This window comes from Mobula hypostoma, chromosome 18 (genome assembly GCF_963921235.1).
Source record: "Mobula hypostoma chromosome 18, sMobHyp1.1, whole genome shotgun sequence".
In the NCBI taxonomy this organism is placed as follows: Eukaryota; Metazoa; Chordata; class Chondrichthyes; order Myliobatiformes; family Myliobatidae; genus Mobula; species Mobula hypostoma.
In genome coordinates, this window is record NC_086114.1 from 58,865,197 (window position 1) to 58,885,550 (window position 20,354).

The 20,354-nt window shown below is 44.6% G+C and overlaps 1 protein-coding gene across 2 annotated transcripts in view; it reads left to right on the forward strand.

Moving 5' to 3' along the window:
• ca12 (carbonic anhydrase XII) overlaps positions 1-20,354 on the forward strand; it is a 65,321-nt gene that overhangs the window by 27,043 nt on the left and 17,924 nt on the right. For both annotated transcript variants that reach the window (XM_063070254.1, XM_063070253.1), the window contains exons 3-6: positions 11,891-12,070; positions 14,544-14,686; positions 20,046-20,141; positions 20,220-20,283. In XM_063070254.1, the coding sequence (XP_062926324.1) occupies positions 11,891-12,070; positions 14,544-14,686; positions 20,046-20,141; positions 20,220-20,283 (483 nt within the window). The remainder of the gene's footprint in view (positions 1-11,890; positions 12,071-14,543; positions 14,687-20,045; positions 20,142-20,219; positions 20,284-20,354) is intronic.

The window sequence follows — 20,354 nt, forward strand, 5'->3', positions numbered from 1 at the left end:
TTTTGTTTCCAGCAGACGCCGAACCTGATGTAGCTCTGCAGTCAGGTTCACTTCAGTCACTCCATAGGCCAAAGACAATTCTTGTCTTGGAGGAACTTGTGTTTGGGACTCAATGCTGAGACTCCAGTCAGAACACCCCCAGTCTCAATTGAGAACCGTCTTTTCATTTCAGTCAGAAGTCTGTCTATAACTGGATAGAAACAGTGCTTGCAGAGGATGTGACAGGTGTGCGTTCAGTTTAGGCCTCAACAAGAAAAACATGTAGGCGGCGGGGTGGCTGGGCCTGTCTCCTTTCATGTGGTCTGCTGTGTATACCGGCCTTGATGCACAGGTCCCTAGCTCTTGTCTGAATTTCACTCCATGATTCCTCTCCCCATTTTGCTGAGAGTGCATCAATAACAGACTGAGCCAAGTCCACAGCGGATGAAAGCTCCAAACTGGGAGATTGTAGCTGGTCTGACATGAACTTGGTGACTCGGAATAAATCCTCAAACAGAGTGAGAAGTAAAGCAAACTGCTCGTCAATCAGTTCATTTACAGCTGTGGCCACCGTTTTCCTCCGTGCATTTGGTTGACCCATAATATCCTGTAGTGTAGCTAGAATGGCAGGGAGTGATTTCCTTATAGCCCACAAAGCTGTATGCTGCCATGCCCAGTGTGTATCGGACAATTTCTTCAACTCCATGGGCTGTGCAGTCGATTCCAGTTCTCTCTGTTTCTTCATGAAACAGAGTTTGAAAAGAAGTTGTAAAGCAGCTGCACAGTTTCAAAAAACTCACCCGCTTGTTGTACATTGCTCACAACATCCACTAAAACAAGGTTAAGTCTGTGAGCATGGCAGTGTATATATAATACCTGTGGGACCTCTTTCCTGAACCTCTCTTGTACCCCGTAATTTCACCCGGACATCACTGCCGCCCCGTCATAACACTGACCTATACACGCGTTCTTATCAATAACCCTTCTGCTGGAGTGAAGTGCAAGAATTCTTCAAGCACTGTTTCGTTATTCAAATACCGCACCACCACTGATATTTGCTCCTTTTTACTCAAGTCTTTACTTCCATCCACCACGATGGCAAAATATCCACCCTCCTTGATTTCTGCACTTATTTGATGTCTGACAATATCTACCATAATACCCATAATTTCATTTTGGATATCGTGATGGGTGTTTTTTGCATTTCCAGGATTGTCCTCTATTTTTTTTAGCTGCAGTCGTATCAAACTGCCCAATTACACTGAGCAACTCAACAAAGTTTCCCCTATTGCCAGATCCATCATTCTCCCGGTGTCCTCGCTGGGCAATGCCTTGGCACGCAGTATAGCGCAGAGACTCAACCACTGCTCTCATATACTCACGATTTTCTTGGACAATCTTTGCATGTCCTTTATCAAGTAAATCTTTCTCATCCCCACTTACTTCTTTCTGCATGTCACTTTCAATTAAGACAGCCTCAGGCTGAGACACCACTGATTCCTCTGGATGAGATCGTTTTCTCACTAAAAATCGATTGATTTTTCACGCCGACCAAAATAATGCACGTGCCAGGCCCATGCTCGCTTGTAAAAGCACAATGTGTATGTGTGTGTGTGTGTGTGTGTGTGTGTGCGCAATCCGTTAGTCTCACGAGACCATGGAACTGCACCTGGATGTATACTATCAATCTCTCGCCTGAGTGAGAGTGAGTGACATCACCACCTTAAGTGATCTCAGATCAGCTTAACTGATCTGAGGTTAGCAACGGCAAAACATTGACAATGAAAGAATAAGCAGAAGTGTGGAGTGGACCTGACCTTAGACCAGCACAGAGCTTATAACTTTATTGTTGCATGGGTGCTATGGTAATTGAGGGCTCTGTTTCACTAGATCAACTGGAGAAACAAGCTGTATTCAAAACTATACAGAGAAACAGCTGCAATTTGTGTGTCAAAATTCAGTTAATTCCTTGGTGGTGCTATTGTAATTTCTGCTGGTGCTATAGCACCAGCAAGCACCACCTCAGCGCTGCCACTGACTGTGTTTGCAGGAGCATTATCGTTGGTCTTTCAGTCGCTAACTGGACCTTCCTGTGGATCTATTCAGTACTTTCCTCCTGTTTCTTCCTGCTTGCCTTTGGGTAAGATTTAAGGTGGCCTCATACAGGATTTGTGGTAGCCCAGGTTAGATTTCAGATGGCTACAGAGTTCAAAGTAAATTTATTATCCAAGTACATATATGACATAATATACAACCCTGAGATTCATTTCCTTGTGGACATACTCAATAAATCCATTATAGAATCAGTGAAAGACTGCACCAACTTAGGCATTCAACCAGCATGCAAAATACAACAAACTATGCAAGTATAAAAAGGAAGAAGTAATAATAAATAAGCAATAAGTATCGAGAAAGTGAGATGAAGAGTCATTGAAAGTGAGTCTATAGGTTTCAGTGATGGGGCGGGTGAAGTTGAGTGAAGTTTGTTTCAAGAGGGGTAGTAACTATCCCCAAGCCTGGTGGTTGGGAGTCCTGCACTCGCTGCCCATTGTGCTTCTTTGTAGCCGAGGCTGTAGGTTTGGGAGGTGCCGAGGTCTGGGTGAGGATCTGCAGCACATTTTGCTGCTGGTACATACTGCGTCCACTGTGTGCCAGTGGTGGAAAGAATGAAGGTTTAGTGTGGTGAATAGGGTGCTGATCAAGTGGACTGTTTTGTCCTAGATATTTCTGGAGCCTCTCGGGTGTAGTGGACAGCATATTGACTGGCTGCATCACAGCCTGGTATGGAAACACCTATGCTCTGGAACAGACAATCTTACCAAAAGTAGTGAATACGGCCCAGTCCATCAAGGGTAAAGCCCTCCCCACCGTTGAGCACATGTCTCAGGAAAGCAGCATCCATCGTCAGGGACCCCCACCGCTCAAGACGTGCTCTCTTCTTACTGCCATCAAGAAGGTACAGGAGCTTCAGGATGTACACCACCAGGTTCAGGAACAGTTGTACCCCTCAACCATCAGGGTCTTGAACTAGAGGGAATAGTTTCATTTGCTCCATCACTGAATTGTTTCCACAACCTATGAACTCAATTTCAAGGACTCCTCATCTCATGTTCTTAATAATTATTGCTTATTTGTTTATTTATTTATTTATTATTATTTCTTCCTTTTTGTATTTGCGCAGTTTGTTGTCTTTTGCACGCTAGTTGAATGCCCAAGTTGGTGCAGTCTTTCATAGATTCTAAGATGGTTGTTATTATATTATGAATTTACTGAGTATGGCCACAGGAAAACAAATCTCAGGGTTGTACATGGTGTCATACATATACTGTGATAGTCCTGACGAAGGGTCTCGGCCTGAAACGTCGACTGCGCCTCTTCCTAGAGATGCTGCCTGGCCTGCTGCGTTCACCAGCAACTTTGATGTACGTTGCTTGAATTTCCAGCATCTGCAGAATTCCTGTTGTTTACTGTGATAGTAAATTTACTTTGAATTTGACTTTGAGAGTAGACAGAGCTCCACTCATCTTGGCAAGTGAAGTGTTTTCAATCCTGTCGCCCCAAACGCTTTTTTCGCCGGCTGCAAGGTGCAGGGTTGGGAATACGCTCCACGTGCCGAGACGAGGGTGACTCCAACAAGAAGCTCCACACTGTCCAGGGCAAAGCTGTCTGCAGTCATTCACCACAAGGTAGCCAGCCTTTGGCCTGCTCTGTGTCCACGTATTTATGTGGCTGACCTCTGTTTGTGGTCAATGAAGGAGAATCAGGTTCTTGATCACTGATGTGTAATTATTGTTTTGTGGCAGAAGTACAGTACTATTTGTTACAATGTAAATAAATAAACAAACCAGCCGTGTAAGAGAGGAATAGTGCGATAGTATTCATGGGCTCCTGGACCATTCAGAAATCTGCTTCCTGTACCACAGGAAATATCCTTGAACAGACATTTCCAGGTCTCCTACAAAATGGTGGGAAAACGTGTGGAATGGGATGCCTGAATGATGGATTTTGAAGAAAGGAATCAATTTCTTGGCACCTGAGGGATTGGGTTGTAACTGGAATGAGAAGCAGCTCAGTGCTGACTCACTGTGAGTCACGTTCTCTCTGTCATGGGGTCAGGACATGGTGCTGGGCAACATTTGCATTAAGTATAAGGAAATAATCTCCAGTAGCACACACAAAATGCTGGAGGTCGGGCAGCATCTCTGGAAACAAACAAACAGCCGACATTTCGGGCGGAGACCGTTCTTTGTGGTTATTCATTTCCACTGATGCTGACCTGCAGAGTTCCTCCAGCATTTTGTGTGTGTTGCTTTGGATTTCCAGCCTCTGCAGAACCTCTTGAATTTAAGAATCTTCAATAGCACTGCCTTTGGATCAGCATGTCATAAAATTACCTGCTGATTTATAACCTTAGCTTTAAATCTCCTCCTCACAGATTACAGAACATAGAACAGTAAACCACAGAGGGTAAGAAAATGGACCTTTGGTTCAAAATGTGAGTTCTATCCATGATGTTAAATTAAATTAATCCCATTTTCCTGCATATAGTCAACATCTCTGCACTTTGGCCTGTTCATGTGCCTGCTTAAATGCCTCTTAAATGTTGTTATTGTGTCTGTTTCCACCACCACCACCCTGGCAGCCTGCTAAGACATCCACCACTTCCTGTGTACAAAAATATATCCTGCACATTTCCCTTAAAGCTTCACCCACCCAATTTAAAGCTGTAGCCAGTAGTCCATAACGAGCCTTTGTCACTAACTGAGAGCAACTCATTTGGATCTCTCTATTCGATCACTTACATTCAGGGCAACGTAAATAGGAGTAGGTCATTCAGCCCCTCAAGTCTGCTGTGCTGTCCATCATAATCCTGGCTGAGCTGGTTCTGGTCTCGGCACCATTTTTCCTCTTTCCCATTGTACCCCTCCAGTCCCTTGTAGTTTAATTGTCTGTTGGTCTCTGCAATGAATGTATTCGACAATTCTGCCTGCACGGTACTCTGACGTGATCGGGTCCAAAGGCAGAGTACTTTTGATAAGAGATGTTCCTCCTTATGCCATCTTAAAGGCTTGGCACTCTCTGTTCTCCCACACCTCTTCCTCTTGTTCAAAACGTGTTTGATTTCTGGGAGTGAAGAACAGTCTTCAACCTGAACTGCTGGCCCTGTTTCTATCTCCACAGATGCTGCCAGGCTTGACGAGTATCTTCATCATTTAACTGTTTTTACTTCGACAACTGCAGTTGTTTGTTGCTTTGTTTTCTGACTTTAAGCTGTCTGACTGAGAGAAGGCAGAGTAACAATTGTGGGCATCTGCCTTCAAAGCATCAATCACCCCACTTCTCCCACCGTGTTCTTGGCAGGATCAACCCTTCTCGGCTGCAAAGGAGCTCATTAATGCTGGGCTAAAGACTCCCTTGCTTGACCCATTTGTTGCCTTCGCATTAATTCGGTAACACCCGTTGAAATGTGAAGTTGGATTTCGGATGCTGTTTGTGCAGTGAAAGTGAGTCTGTTTGCCTTGAGGATGACTGCTCAGTGTATTTCTCAGAGTATGAGAAGGGTTCTTGTAAAATGGCTCCTGAGACTTCCAGATCAGCAGTGAGGAAGTGCTCCCTCGCTACAGCGTCCCTCTGGGTGAGAAGTGGAACACAGCAACTGAGCATCTTTTCAAGCTGATTTCCACTCCAGGGTTATCAGAAATTACTGGGGTCTTAATCGGCTGGGTAAGCGAGGCAAAGACTGATGAATGGTGTTCAATTTGGATAAGTGTGAGGGGTTGAATTTTAGGAGGTCACACCAGGGTTGGACTTTCACAGTGAGCAGTAGGGCCAAGAGAAGCATTGTAGGATTCAGATCGAGGTGTACGAGTATGTCGTTCCCAGGGCAATGAAGAAGGCCTTCACCAGTCAGGGCACTGAGTTATAGGAGCTAGCATGTTATGTTACAATTATACAAGGTATTAGTAAGGCCACGTCTGGAACCTTGTTTATAGTTTTGGCCACCCTGTTATAAGATATTATTACAATCTAGAAAGAGTACAAAATAGATTTATAGAGTCATAAACCACCATAGTTCAGGAACAGGCCCTTCGGCCCATCTAGTGTTTGGTGAGCTATTATTCTGCCCAGTCCCATCTGAACCATGGTCCTCCATACCTCAATGTACTTATCCAAGCTTCTCATAATGTTGAAACTCACATCCACCACTTCCACTGGCACCTCGTTCTACACTCTCACCATCCTCTGAGTGAAGAGGTTCCCCACTAAACATTTCACCTTTCACCCTTAACCCATCACCTCTTGTTCTAGTCTCCCCCAACCCGAGTGGAAAAAGCCTGGTTACATGTACCCAATCTCTACCCCTCACTGGGTGGAGGGACAGAGATGCGTCTCTACAAAAGGAGATGCAAGGCGCTCCTTCTCTCTGCTAGCCTGTAAATCACCCTTGGGCAAGGTGTAGCACCTGATTAGCTCCCCGATCAGGGTCACGTGAAACCATGGGAGTAGCTGGTGCATATCACGTCCTGGTTATGCAACCACGGATGCCAGGCAGACAATCTCTGAAGAGTATTGATAATGGCTGGGGTCACCCGTCTTGTAAAGACACTGCCCGGAAGAAGGCAATGGCAAACCACTTCTGTAGAAAAATTTGCCAAGTACAATCATGGTCATGAGACCATGATCGTCTGTGTCATATGTCCACGATGATGATGATACTCCTCATAATTTTCCATACCTCTGTCAAATTTCCCCTCATTCTCCTATGCTCCAGGGAATAATGTCCTAACCTATTCAACCTTTCCTTAGAACTCAGGTCCTCAAGTCCCGGCAAAATCCTTGTCAAGTTTCTTTTCTGTACGCTTTTGATCTTATTGATATCTTTCCTGTAGGTAGGTGACCAGAACTACACAAAAAACTCTAAAGAAGGCTTCAACAACACCTTTTACAACTCAACATGACATCCCGAATCCTGTACTCAGTACTTCGTGCCAAAAGATTTCTTAATGACCCTATCGACCAATGAAGCTACTTTCAAGGAATTATGCACTTGTATTCCCAGATCCCTCTGTTCTCTGGCACTCGTCAGTGCCCTGCCATTCACTGTGTAAGTCCTACTGTGGTTTGCCCACCCAAAATGCCACACCTCACACTTGTCTTCATTAAATTCCATCTGCCATTTTTCCAGCTGGACTAGATTCCACTGCAAGCTTTGATATTCTTCCACGCTGTCCACTACAAACCCATTTGTGGTGTCTTCTGCAAATTTGTTGATGCGGTTTGCCACATTATCATCCACATCACTGACAAACTACAATGGACCCAGCTCTGATACCTGGGGCACACCGCTAGTCCTTTCAGAGAAGAAACCATGTACTATCACACACTGGCTTCTCTTGTGAAGGCAATGTCAAATCCAGTTTACTACTTCATCCTGAATGCTGTGACTGAATCTTCTTGAGCAGCCTCCCATGCGGGTCCTAGTCAAAGGCCTTGCTAAAGTCTATGTAGACAACACCCACTGCTTTCCCTTCATCAATTTTCATGGTGACCTCCCCGAAAACCTCTGTAAGATTGTTTAGGTACAACCTACCATGCACAAAGCCATGTTGACCATCCCTAATCAGTCCTTGTCTATCCAAATACTTCTATATATATTCCCTTAGAACACCTTCCAATAACTTGCCCACTATTGATGTCAGGCTTATCAGCCTATGAATACCTGTGCTTGGGCCCTGCGATTTCTGTACTAGCCTCCCAGAAGGTCCAAGGGAACACTTTGTCAGCTCCTGGGCATTTATCTACTCTAATTTGCATTACGATAACAATCATCTTCTCCTCTGTTACTCCTATACAGTCCATGGTCTCACTGGTGTCTTGCCTCAGTTCTTTAGACTCTGTGTTCATCTCTTGAGTAAATACAGATGCAAAAAAGTCCATTTAAGGTCTCCCCCTTCTCTTTCGGCTCCAATTATAAATGACCACACTGATCTTCAAGAGGACCAGTTTTGTCCTTTGCTATCCTTTTGTTCTCATCTGTAGAAGCCCTTGGGAATCTACTTCACCTTGTCAGCTAGAGCAACCTCATGTCTTCTTTTAGCCCTCTTGATTTCCCTCTTGTGTTTATTCTACGTCCTAAGCACCTCACTTGTTCCTTGCTGCATGTGTCTGCTCTGCACCTCCTTCTTTTCAACTAGGGCCTCACTATCTCTCAAAAATGAAGACTTCCTAAATCTATTAGCCAGGCCTATTATTCTGACAGGAAAGTACAGATTGACTCTCAAAATTTCACTTTTGATGGCCTTCCACTTACTAAGCACACTTTTGCCAGAAAACAACCTGTCCAAATCTACACTTGCTAGATCCTCTCTGATGCCACCAAAATAGGCCTTTCTCCAAGTTAGAATCTCAGCCTGAGGATCAGACCTTTCATTTTCCATAACTACCTTGAAACTAGTGGAATTATTATCACTAGATCTAAATGTTTCCCTGCGTACACTCTGTAATCTGCCCTGTCTCATTCTCTGATAGGGCATCCATTATAACACTCTCTCCAGCTAGGACATCTATATATTGATTAAGGAAACTTTCCTGAACACATTTAACAAACTCTATTCCATCCAGCCATTTTACAATATCGATATCCTAGTACAAATATGGAAATTCACCTATTATCACAATACCTGTATTATGTTTCTTACAACTGTCTACAATCTCTACAAATTTATTTTTCTAAATCCCACTGACTATTGGGTGGTCCATAAACTAATCCCACTTATTCCTTATAACCCTTTCTTATTCCTTAGTTCTACTCAAAGAGCCTCAGTAAACAAGCACTCCAGTCCGTCCTGTCTGAGTAGTGCTGTGATATTTTCCCTGACCAGCAACGCTACCTCTCTATCTTTCATCCTTCCCACTCTGTCATAGAACATAGAATAGATCAGCACAGGTACAGGCCCACAGGAATATCCAGCTAAAAATACAAATCAAAAACACCGGAACACTAATCCCTCCTACATACACAATGTCCATATCCCTCCAACTTTCTTGCATCCATGGGCCTATCTAAACATTTCATAAAAGCCTCTGATGTATTTGCCTTTCCCACCACACCAGGCAGCGCATTCCACGCATCCTCCACTCTCTGAGTAAAACAACTTACCCCTCACAACCCCTTTGAACGTACCCTCCCTCACCTCCAATGCATACCCTCTGGTATTAGACATTTCAATCCTAGCAAACAGGAACTCCCAGTCTAATTCTATCTCTGCCTCTCATAATTTTATAAATCTCTATCAGATCTGCCCTCAGCCTCCGTTGCTCCAGTGAAAACAACCCAAGATTATCCAGCCTCTCGTGATAGCACATGCCCTCCAAACCAGGCAGCACCCTGGTAAACTTCTTTTGCACCCTCTCCAAAGTTTCAATGTCCTTCCTATAGTGGGGAAACCAGAGTTATATGCAATACTCCAGATGTGGCCTAACCAGAGTTTTATAAAGTTGCAACATAATCTCTTGGCTTTTCAATTCAAGACTAATAAAAACAAGCATTCCATAAGCCTTCTTAACCACCTTATCAACCTGTGTGGCCACTTTCAAGGAGCTATGAGCTTGGATCCCAAGATCTCTCTGCTCAGCAACATGGTTAGGGATCTTCCCCTTAACAGTGTACTGTCTCCTTGGGTTAAACTCCATCTGCCATTTCTCTGCCCATATCAGCAACTGGTCTATATTGTGCTGTATTCTTTGCCAGTTTTCTAATCTGTCCACAACTCCACCAACCTTAGTATCATCCGCAAACTTACTAACCCACCCATCTACATTTTCATCCAGGTCATTTAAATATATCACAAACAGCAGAGGTCCCAGTACAGATCCCCGTGGAACAGCACTAATTACAGACCTCCAGCTCACATAAATCCCTTCAACCACTAGCCTCTGTGCCCAAGCCAGTTCTGAACCCAAACAGCCCATTCTCCATGGACCCCGTGCATCCTAATCTTCTGAATTAGCGTCCCATGAGGGAATTCATCAAATGCCTTACAAAAATCCACGTAGGCAACATTCTCTGCTCTACCATCATCAATCTCTTTCATTTCATTTTACTAGCCATTCTGCCCTGGGGAAAAGTCTCCGGGTGTCCTTTCTATCCAGAACTCATCACATTGTACATCTTTATCAAATCACCTCTTATTCTCCTTCGTTCCAAAGAAAAGCCTTAGCTAGCTCAACCTATCCAGGCAGCATCCCAGTAAATGTATAGTTTTGTTCATAAAATATGATTGAATTTAGATTTTCATTTAAATGCCAGCAAGAAAATGGATACATTTGAAATAAATTTACTTTGAACTTTGAGGTAAAGTGTGGAAGAAAAACGACTTTAAAGATCAGACTTCAAACAGTAATGCCTTTATTCAGTATGATATCATGGAGAGCTTTTTAGATTATGAGGACACTCAGTCCTCGTTTATTGTCATTTAGAAATGCATGCATTAAGAAATGATACAATGTTCCTCCAGAGTGATATCACAAAAAAAAGGACAAACCAAAGACTAACACTGACGACCACATAATTATAACATATAGTTACAGCATTGCAAAGCAATACCATAATTTGATAAAGAGCAGACCATGGGAACGGTAAAAAAAAAAGTCTCAAAGTTCCGATCGACTCCCGATAGTCCCGATGGCAGGTGGCAGAAGGGAGAAACTCGCTCTGCCATAAACCTCCAGGCCCCGACAACTGTCGATGCATTGGAAGCACCCGACCCCAGCCGACTCTGAGTCTGTCCGAAAACTTCGAGCCTCCGACCAGCCCTTCAACACCGAGCACCGAGTAACATCTCCGCCGAGCGCTTCGACCCCGTCCCAGCCGCCGAGGACTCGGGGCCTTCCCCTCTGGAGATCCTGGGTCACACAGTAGCAGCAGCAGCGAAAAAGGCATTTCAGACGTTTCTCCAGATGTTCCTCTGTTCTCTCACGTCTGTCTCCATCAAATCAGGATTGTGCATGGCACCCTACTTGACAGATTACAGATATCATTCACCGGAGTGGCCGTGCGCGCTGCATCTGCAGGAATGTGTGAGTTACACAAGCAGATATGTGTAATCAGATGTATGTAAACGAGTATATTTGTAGCACAAGATATTTTTGATCATAGAAGAGGCAAGTGACTAAATCCTGCACATGTGTATGTTCCTCTTTGGACATCTGCATTTGGTGTTGCATCCGGATTATGAAAGACTGTCTAAATTTAGGACATTGGATTACAAATGTTCATTGGGTTACAAAGTTCAAATAGAAAAATGCAAGTTAGCTACTTAGTTCATTAACCCTTTTGCTGACCCTTCCACGGAAGGTTAAAGGTCCCCACCTTATTGTAGAGGGCACCGGTCAATAGTTTTATAACAGTGACATAGAAGCTGTCCTTGAACCTGGTGGTATGTGCTTTCAGACTTTATATCTTCTGCCTGAGAGAAGAGAGAAGGAGGAGTGAGAATGCCTGGAGTCTGAGGGGTACTTGATTACTGAGGCTACTTTACCAAGGTCGTGAGAAACGTAGGTACTACACCTCTGCAGAATTGTACTGAATGGTATCAGAAATACAAAACGCTCGTAAGAAAGAGCAACTACTAAAGTGGAGAGAGCAAACTAGTTGTGACAGAACATATGTTCATACGTTTGGAATTCTGAATTTAATAATATTATGGGAGCTTGTTGATAGGCAGGAGTGTCCACAGGTAAGTCGTTCATAACCTGGGGACAACTGGTGTACGTACCAGTGATCAATTAGTGAAACCCTCTTAATGCTGATTGCTGAAACCATGTGCGGTATCCATCAGTCTGCTGCTCTCTGAGACTTTGTGGAGTGTGCGGAAGACACTGGTACTATTAAAATTGGTTTCTTTCCCAGGACCGGAAGGAGAGGATCACTGGGCTTTGAGCTATCCACATTGTGGAAAATTTCAGCAGTCCCCCATAGACTTCCACACGGGAATCTACACCTACAGCCCAGCCCTGGAGCCCATTCGGTTAATAGGCTACAACCTGTCGGCAACACAGAAACTGTCATTAACCAATGATGGCCATGCTGGTAAGGACAAGGGAGTGTTTCCATGGAGATGCGGAAAGTGTACAGAACTGTCCAAGAGTCTTATAAATGTTATATATGTATATTATAAAATCTGTGGAATGAGAGGTCAGTGCTTTGGGGTGAAACCCTGCATCAGGACTGAGAGCAGAGGGAGAGGAGAGCCAGTGTGAGGGGGCGAGGAGGAGGGATGAGGAGGTGATCAGTAGACGTAGGTAGAGTGAGTGAAGGCTGATGGGTGAATGGAGCCATTTAGAGGAGAGGAAGGTGGGAATAGAGAGCGAAGCAGGGGATACGGGAGGATGACACATGGAGACACAAGATGTAAGTGTTGGGATCTAATTACATAAGAGTGAGCTGATGGGCTGGAATCAGACGATGGAGGGAACCTGTGGACGAAGTATTTGGGTGATGGGTGAAGGAGCCGGATGGGGTTGGGGGATAAAACTGTGTGGTGTGGGTCTAGAGAGGGTATAGGAATAGAGAGAGTTGGAAGGAGAGCAAGGAGGGGTAAGTGCATGGGGTCTCAAACCAAAACATTGACCACTCCTCTACCCCCTTCCACAAATGCTCCCTCATCCACTTAGCTCCGTTAGTTTATCTTTAGCTCCAAATTCCAGCTCCTGTCTTGTGTCTCTGTTTCCTCTCAGCTAGCTGAGCGTCTTGTCCATCTACAGAACTTGCTTGGATTTTCATTGGCAGAAACACCAACTAATTTTACAGGTGGTGATAATCCGCCATCAAATCTTCAGGAAGATACTTTTTCTCTGTGGTCATCACTTCTTAAACAAGTGACAAAATCAACTCTTTCTAAATTATTATCAGTGAAGCTGGTTGTAGAATCCTCATTCTGTGGTGAATGATGCCTCCTGTAGATATCCAAAGCTTTCCCACTGTCTACTGGGTACAGGTTTTGAATGAGGTGGAATATTTTCCACCTGCCTAGATGAGTGCAGCTCCAAAGATCTCAAGCAACTGTACAATATCGAGGACAAACCAGCCGCAGTGACCCCTGTCTACCACCTTAAACAGTCTCTTCCTACAGCATTGGCACACAGTGTGCACCATCTGCCAAATACACCATAGTTCCTTACCCTGTCTACTCTGACAGCACCTCCATTTGCCTCCCTCCACAGATGCTCCTTGACCCACTGAACTGTATTTTCTTCTGCTCCAGACTGCAGCCCCTGTAGTCTCTTGTGTCAGCACCTCCCAAACCCACATTCAATGGATTATCCTCCATAACTTCAATCATCAGCAAGGGATTCCACCACACCTTCCCCTCCCCTCCCCCTCTCTACGGCTTTCCAAAGTGACCATTTTCCTGGTCCGCACTTCCACCGTCACCAATACTTACCCGTTTCCCTTCTCACAGCCACTTCTGATGCGCTGGTCTTCACCTTCTTCCCTCCTGCTATCCGGAGACCCCCACCCATTTACCCAGCAACTCTCTTCCTCCTACTATCCAGAGACTCTCTTCCTCCTACTATCCGGAGACCCCGACTCTCCTTCCAGCTGAAGCGTTGATTGCTTCCTCGTGTCCAGTGAACTGTGTGGTCTCCTCTACCCTGGAGAAACCTAACGCAGATGGTGGTGGATACCTGCTTCGTGGAGCAGCTCTGGCCCATCCACAAGGGTAATGTTGAGCTTCCAGATGCTTGTCCCTGCAGCTCATCCCACCCTCCAACCATTCCTTGGCCACGTAAACCCTTCCCAATACCAGCTTGAAAAGTTGCACCTCATCCTCCGACCCAGCTTACTGGCTTCCAAACTCCATATTCAGTTTTGAAATTTCAACTAATTAACAATTCCATTCTTGCACCTGATATTTCAAGCAACCAAAGCTAATTATATATTTTTTTTTCTTTTTTGCCAGTAATTAAATTGAAACCAGTGATGATTAAAAAAAACAGCACATGTAACAACAGGTATAAAGACCAGTGGGGCTGAGAAGAAAGGGAGATGTGATGGGGTTTGGGGAAGATGGTGGGAGCAGTGAGAAGGGATGGATTGAACATGAGCCCAATCCCCAACCTGGTCAATGGCTGGTGACCATCCTCCTGAGACTGATTTCTGGTCCCATCTCTTCTCTTCCAGGTGCCCATCAGATGACCGAAAGTCCATGAGCAGTCTGCTGCATCATTTACTTATGCTTAATTGTTTTCAGTCCCATTCTCCCACCTTCTCCCCACAACCCTTAACCCAATTACCAATCAAGGACCTATCAGTTTCAGTCATCAATTCATCCACAACCTTCTGTGGTAATAAGTTCCACAGATCACCACCCTCTGCCTAAAGAAATTCCCCCAGAGTTTTCAAGTCTCTTTATTCTGAGGCTGTGCCTCAGATCCGAGACTCTCCTACTAATGGAAGTATTATTCCTTGGGTGAAGGAGGGTTTTGTTTATTGACATTTGAATCTGAAGCCCATTTGGAAGGTCTCAGGGCGTAATTGTGCCTGCTTATGTTTCTTGCAGTGAAAGTCACCCTGCCTGCGACCATGCACATAATCAGCATGACCCATCGCTACACCGCAGTGCAGCTCCACCTGCACTGGGGCAGTGAGACGGAGCCCGTGGGATCCGAGCACACCATCAGCGGGAGGCATTATCCATCCGAGGTAAGGTTGCAACACAGCCTGCTCTGCATAAGCTTGCTAACTGTACCGAGACGGTGCTCGCAAATGGTCCAAGCTCCTCTGTGTGTGGTGGGGCTCTCGAATGAACCTCCTGTACGTTAAAGGTGAACTCTTGACTTCATAATCTATTTTGTCGTGGTCCCTGCACCATGCTTTCTCTGAAACATAATACTTTATTCTGCTTCTCTTGCTGCTTTTCTCTTGTACTACCTTGAAGTATGTGTTTTGAAATATCTGTATGGATGGCATCCAAAACAGTGAGTATGCGACAATAATAAACCAATTCCAGTTCTAATTCCAAGTGTTTTATGATCTGTGAAGTACTTTTGAAGTGTAATCACATTTTGTTTTTATGTGAGTAACCACCAGTCAGTGTAGATCACACGACATAGGAGCAGAATTAGGCCATTCAGACCATTGAGTCTGCTCTGCCATTCCATCATGGCTGATCTATTATTCTCCCCCCACAAGCCCTTTTCCTGCCTTCTCCCCATAACCTTTGATGCCCTGACTAATCAAGAACCTGTCACACCTGCTTTAAATATACCCAATGACTTGTCCTCCACAGTTGCCTGTACACAGAGTGAGGTCGGATTGTGATTGACTCAAGGCTGGTAGCAGTGGGTTTGCACAAGTATCCACTCGTGACTTGCTGTGCGTATATAAACCATTCAGACTTCTGGATAAAGGCATTGCAGAGTTTGTAGGGGGCAGCAATTGGCTGAGTGATTGGGAGTGAGGAGGACAGCGTTAAGCTGAAGGAAGGCGGAGATGGTTGAGTCAGTGTTTTTATGTTTAGGGTGGTGCAGCAGGGCAGGGGAATGCACAGTAAGTGGGTGGTGTTGTGGAACAGGGGGGAGCTCGGAGGGTCTATCTACAGATCCTTACAGATAGGTTGAACAAGTTAGGTCTTTATTCTTTGGAGCATAGAAGGTTGAAGGGGTCTTGATAGAGGTATTTAAAATTATGAGGGGGATATATAGAGTTGACGTGGATAGGCTTTTTTCCATTGAGAGTGGGAGACATTAAAACAAGAGGACATGAGTTGAAAGTTAAAAGGCAAAAGTTTAGGGGTAACATGAGGGGGAACTTCTTTACTCAGAGAGTGGCAGCTGTGCAGAACGAGCTTCCAGCAGAAGTGGTTGAGGCAGGTTTGATGTTGTTGTTGAAAGTTAAATTGGATAGATATACGGACAGGAAAGGAATGGAGGGTTATGGGCTGAGTGCAGGTCGGTGGGACTAGGATAGGTAAGAGTTCGGCATGGACTAGAAGGGCCAAGATGGCCTGTTTCCGTGCTGTAATTGTTATATGGTTATATAGAGGGACAGGTCACTAAGGCGACTGATAAGGCAGAAGGGAATGGTTTTCTTTACCGGCTGAGGTCAGGGGAGGTTAACGCTGAAACTGTACAACACCAGTGAAATTACAGTACGAGCTCTCTGTACAGCTGAGGTCGCCTCGTTCCGGGCAAGATTGCAATTGCACTGGAGGGGGTGCAGGGATACTGCCAGGGCTGGAAATCTGCGGCTGTGAAGAAAGCTTGCAGAGGCTGGTGATGTTTTGTTTGGAATAGAGGAGACATATGAGAGGTGCAGAACTGAGGACCCCGGCTGGAATGAGAAGGTCTCATTCCCCTTGCTGGGACTTATTTTCCCCATTGCCTGATGACTTGTGCTTTGGGTATGAGAGGTGTTAATTCACCATTACAACACATCCTGGTTTAGCCCTGTGAGTGAGTCACCCTGGGCTTTGTTAGTGGGATACGTTTGACGGGTTTGTTACTGCCAGAACCAGTTGAACTGTACAAAGAATGATTTAAGTCAGGATCAGACCAGTTTAACCACCTTCTTCTGGGTAGGATTTCCCAAAATTCTTTCACTTCCTCCCCGCCTGACATGCAGCAAACAGGTTAGGCTTCTCTGATCCGACCTGCTCAATGGGCCACCTCTGCCACCAAGCAGCAGAAGGTAACAAGATGCAGGAGAGCACCACCACCTGCAGGTTCCCCTCAAAGTCACAGAACTGGAGAAACAAGTATCTCCATTCCTTCACTGCCACTGGGCCTTCATCCTGAAACTCTCCCCCTAAGAGTGCTGTGTTTAACCTTCACCAGGTGGACTGCCGTGGTTCGAGGAGGAGGTTCAAGGGCAGTTTGAGATGGGCAAGAAATGAATACATTAAAAAAAGTCAGCTCTGCTGAAAGAAGTTTGCGGGGAGCTAGTGATGGTGACATGAGCAGATGTTATGAAAGCACTGGGAGCCGCTCCAGCACAGCTGTAGAAGAGCCTTTTCTTCTGCTGGTTCTAATTCATTTAGCTTCGACTGTTAAAAATTAACAGTTTGTTTTGATGTTGGGAATCCATCTGTTTATAATGTCCAAGGAAGGAATTCACAGTAGATACTTCAGACGGAAGGAAGGGAGGTTTTAGTGCTGACCCAGCAGAAAGTACCAGAGAGATGCGACCTCCCATGGTGGTAACGAGGAGAGGTCATGTCCTGGATGGCAGATGCTACTTTCTTGCGACACCGCCTTTTGAAAATGTCCCATTTGTGCATGGGGTTTGTTCTTTAGTAAATCCCACAGGTTGAATGAGAAGGAACACAGTTCAAAGTTCAAATTTATTATCAAAGTATGGATATCATATACAACCTTGAGACTCATCTTCTTGCAGGCAGCCACAAAATAAAGAAACACAACAAGATTAACCAAGAAACATACACACAACAAGACTGCCCCATATCCGATTTACAAAAGAAAACAAATCACACAAGTAGTTTTAAAAAAAGTAAACAGGAACACTTGGAACGTGAACTACAGAGAGTGAGTCCACAGCTTCAGAACCCATTCACCACTGAGGCGAGTGGAGCCCAATGGCCACAGGTCAACAACTGCTGCTGAACCTGGACCAAGGTAGCAACGAGCAGAGAGGGAGACCCCCCAAACGCAGGCAGACGGCGCTAAACATCTGTTCATTTTCCACTCTCATCCCTGACCATTTTAATCCTACTTGACACTTTAATTGGTGCAGAGTAATGGAGCTGACCATGGGTTGGTCTTCTGCTATCAGGCCTCGACGCACCGCCCATCCCCAGTGATGTCTGCCCCGGGCGTACTTGCACTCTCGACAGTCTAGTTTGCTGAATCTCCCAGGAGAATGCAAAAGATGCAAAAGTCTAGTCAGTTCAAAAGTAAATCCTTAAAAGGGAAATTACAGGCTGGAGACTGCAGCGATCACAGTTCAGAAGAAGAAGTGCAATGTATCTACTAGAGTATCTAGAAGTTTAGTGAGCTGCCTGCAAAACGTCACCATTGGTCACCGGTGCCATCCTGGACATTCAACATCTGGAAATTCAAACAGTAGAATCCTAATTTGGTGCTACAATTAGTAACTTGGGGTTAATCTGTGCATTACAATTGCAATTCTTGAAGGAAATCCAATAAATTACATTTTTGATCCAATTATTTGAAAAATTAATTGACCTCCAAATATTAGAAATTATTCCAGAGCATTTAAACACCTGTATTAAATATTTTTTCCCTAAAAATTGTGGCAGTTCTAACATCAGCAGCATTGTGTTTGCACAAGGCTTTGTGTCAGTTTAAAATGATGAGGGATCAATTTTAGCACAGAGATGCACATTTATTAAGTTTTGTTATAAATTATCACACAAACTATTCCTTTTTTACATAACCTTTGCGAAGTAAAGAGCTATTTAAATAACCTTGAGATGAGAAATCAAAGGAGGTTATGATCAGACTACTAAATGAGGTTAATGTGGGTGTTTAGAATGACTTGTCAATGTTGATATCCCAAAGTCAGCCCTGCTTCTCTCCTGTATTGTTCTAAGTTTCGGTCAAGATGCTGAGCCAACCTTGTGAATGATGTGACTTCAGTCCACTTGTGTAAAGTGACTAAAGGAGGAATTGTTCAGTAACGTGAAAGCCTCCCAAGCAGTCCTGGACAGAACATCTGAGCCAGATTACTCCACTGAGAGCTGTCATGGATCCGATGGGGTGAGTGGCCTTGTTCTGTGTTAACGAGTAAAAAAAAATAAGAGTCAGGCCTTTCAGATATATGCAACAGGCAGTGGATATTTTGCCCTCTTCCATAGTCACTGACACTGGGTCCCTTGGTAACTTCAGGATCTGAGACATACAGACTTGGGAAAAGTGAGGATGTCAATGTGGATCAGATGTAGTAGATCATGAAAGTACTCTGTCTGGGTTCCCTCTGAGCCTCTATACAAGACCAACTGCAGTTTACGTGACTAAGGGGTAGCCTGTGTGAAGGCTAAGCCTCTGTCTCATAGCTCCAGCCACCAGGGTCAATTCTGATCTCTATTCCAAAGTTGAGAAAGGTGTGATTAAGAAGTGAATCTTTTTCTTTATATTATCTCTCTGATTTGGGTGCTCGTATGATTGCCCCTCCTGCTCGGTAGAGTTTGTTTCAGGTAACTCTCCCATGGGTGGCAGCCAACAGTTTGCTGTGAAGTTGTTCTGATCTGTACCATAATCCCAAACATTGACCTCCCCTCTTTCCCCAAACCTGTCTGTCTCAGGTCCTGAAGTTATAAAGGGGCCCAGTGTAAGGAACTATGGAAGAGGGAAAAATATCCACTACCTGTTGCATATATCTGAAAGGCCTGACTCTTATTTTTTGTTTCCTCATTAGCACAGAACAAGGCCATTCATCCCATCGGATCCGTGACAGCTCTCAGGGGAGCAAACCCTTCAGACCCATTCGTTTCCCTTCTCCTGTCTCCAATTAACATTGCTAAGACTCAAGGGCCTGAGTTATAAGGAGAGGTCGGAGAGGCTAGGACAGAGTGTAGGAGACTTGTAGAAGTGAATAAAGTCATGAGGAATGTAGATGGGGTGAATGCACTCAGCTTTTACCCCCCACCCCCAGGGTTGGGAATTAAAAACTAGAGAGCACAAGTTCAAGGTGAGAGGAGAGAGATTTATAAGGGACCTGAGGGGCACATCTTCTTCACACGGAGGGTGGTGTGTGTATGGAACGGGCTGCCAGAGGAAGTGGATATATTAACAGCATTTACAAGTCTCTTGGAGAGGCATATAGATGGAAAAGATTTAGAAGGATGCAGGCCAAATGCGGGCAAATGGGAATGATACATCCACTGTACAAAGTATGGTGTTTCTAGCTGGTTGTTCAATGCTCAATTGAAATCTGATCATTATACTTTGGAAGACCGATATAAAATTGTAATTTTTGAATATTCAATGCATTAATAAAATCCACTCTTCAGCCAGCTATGTATTCCCATATTGCGAATTATTAACCCAGTGTTTACATCTTCACGTTTATCTTGTCCATTCAGTTGCACATTGTTCACTATAACTCTGAGAAGTACGAGAATATCTCCATAGCACAAGACAAAGAGGACGGGCTGGCTGTCCTGGGAATTCTGATCAAGGTATTTATTCTGTTCCTGCTCCATCCCGTTTCCATTCAGACACCAGGCCCCACAACTAACGCCTCTTCCCTGCCTTAGGTTGGGTCGTTCAATGCTGCTTACAACCAGATATTTCAGCACCTGAAAGAAATTCAGTACAAAGGTAAGGCGAGCCAGGTTCAAAAGGGATCTTCCCAAACCCATCCAGTGCTTGTTTTCCAGCGATCGGAGTGG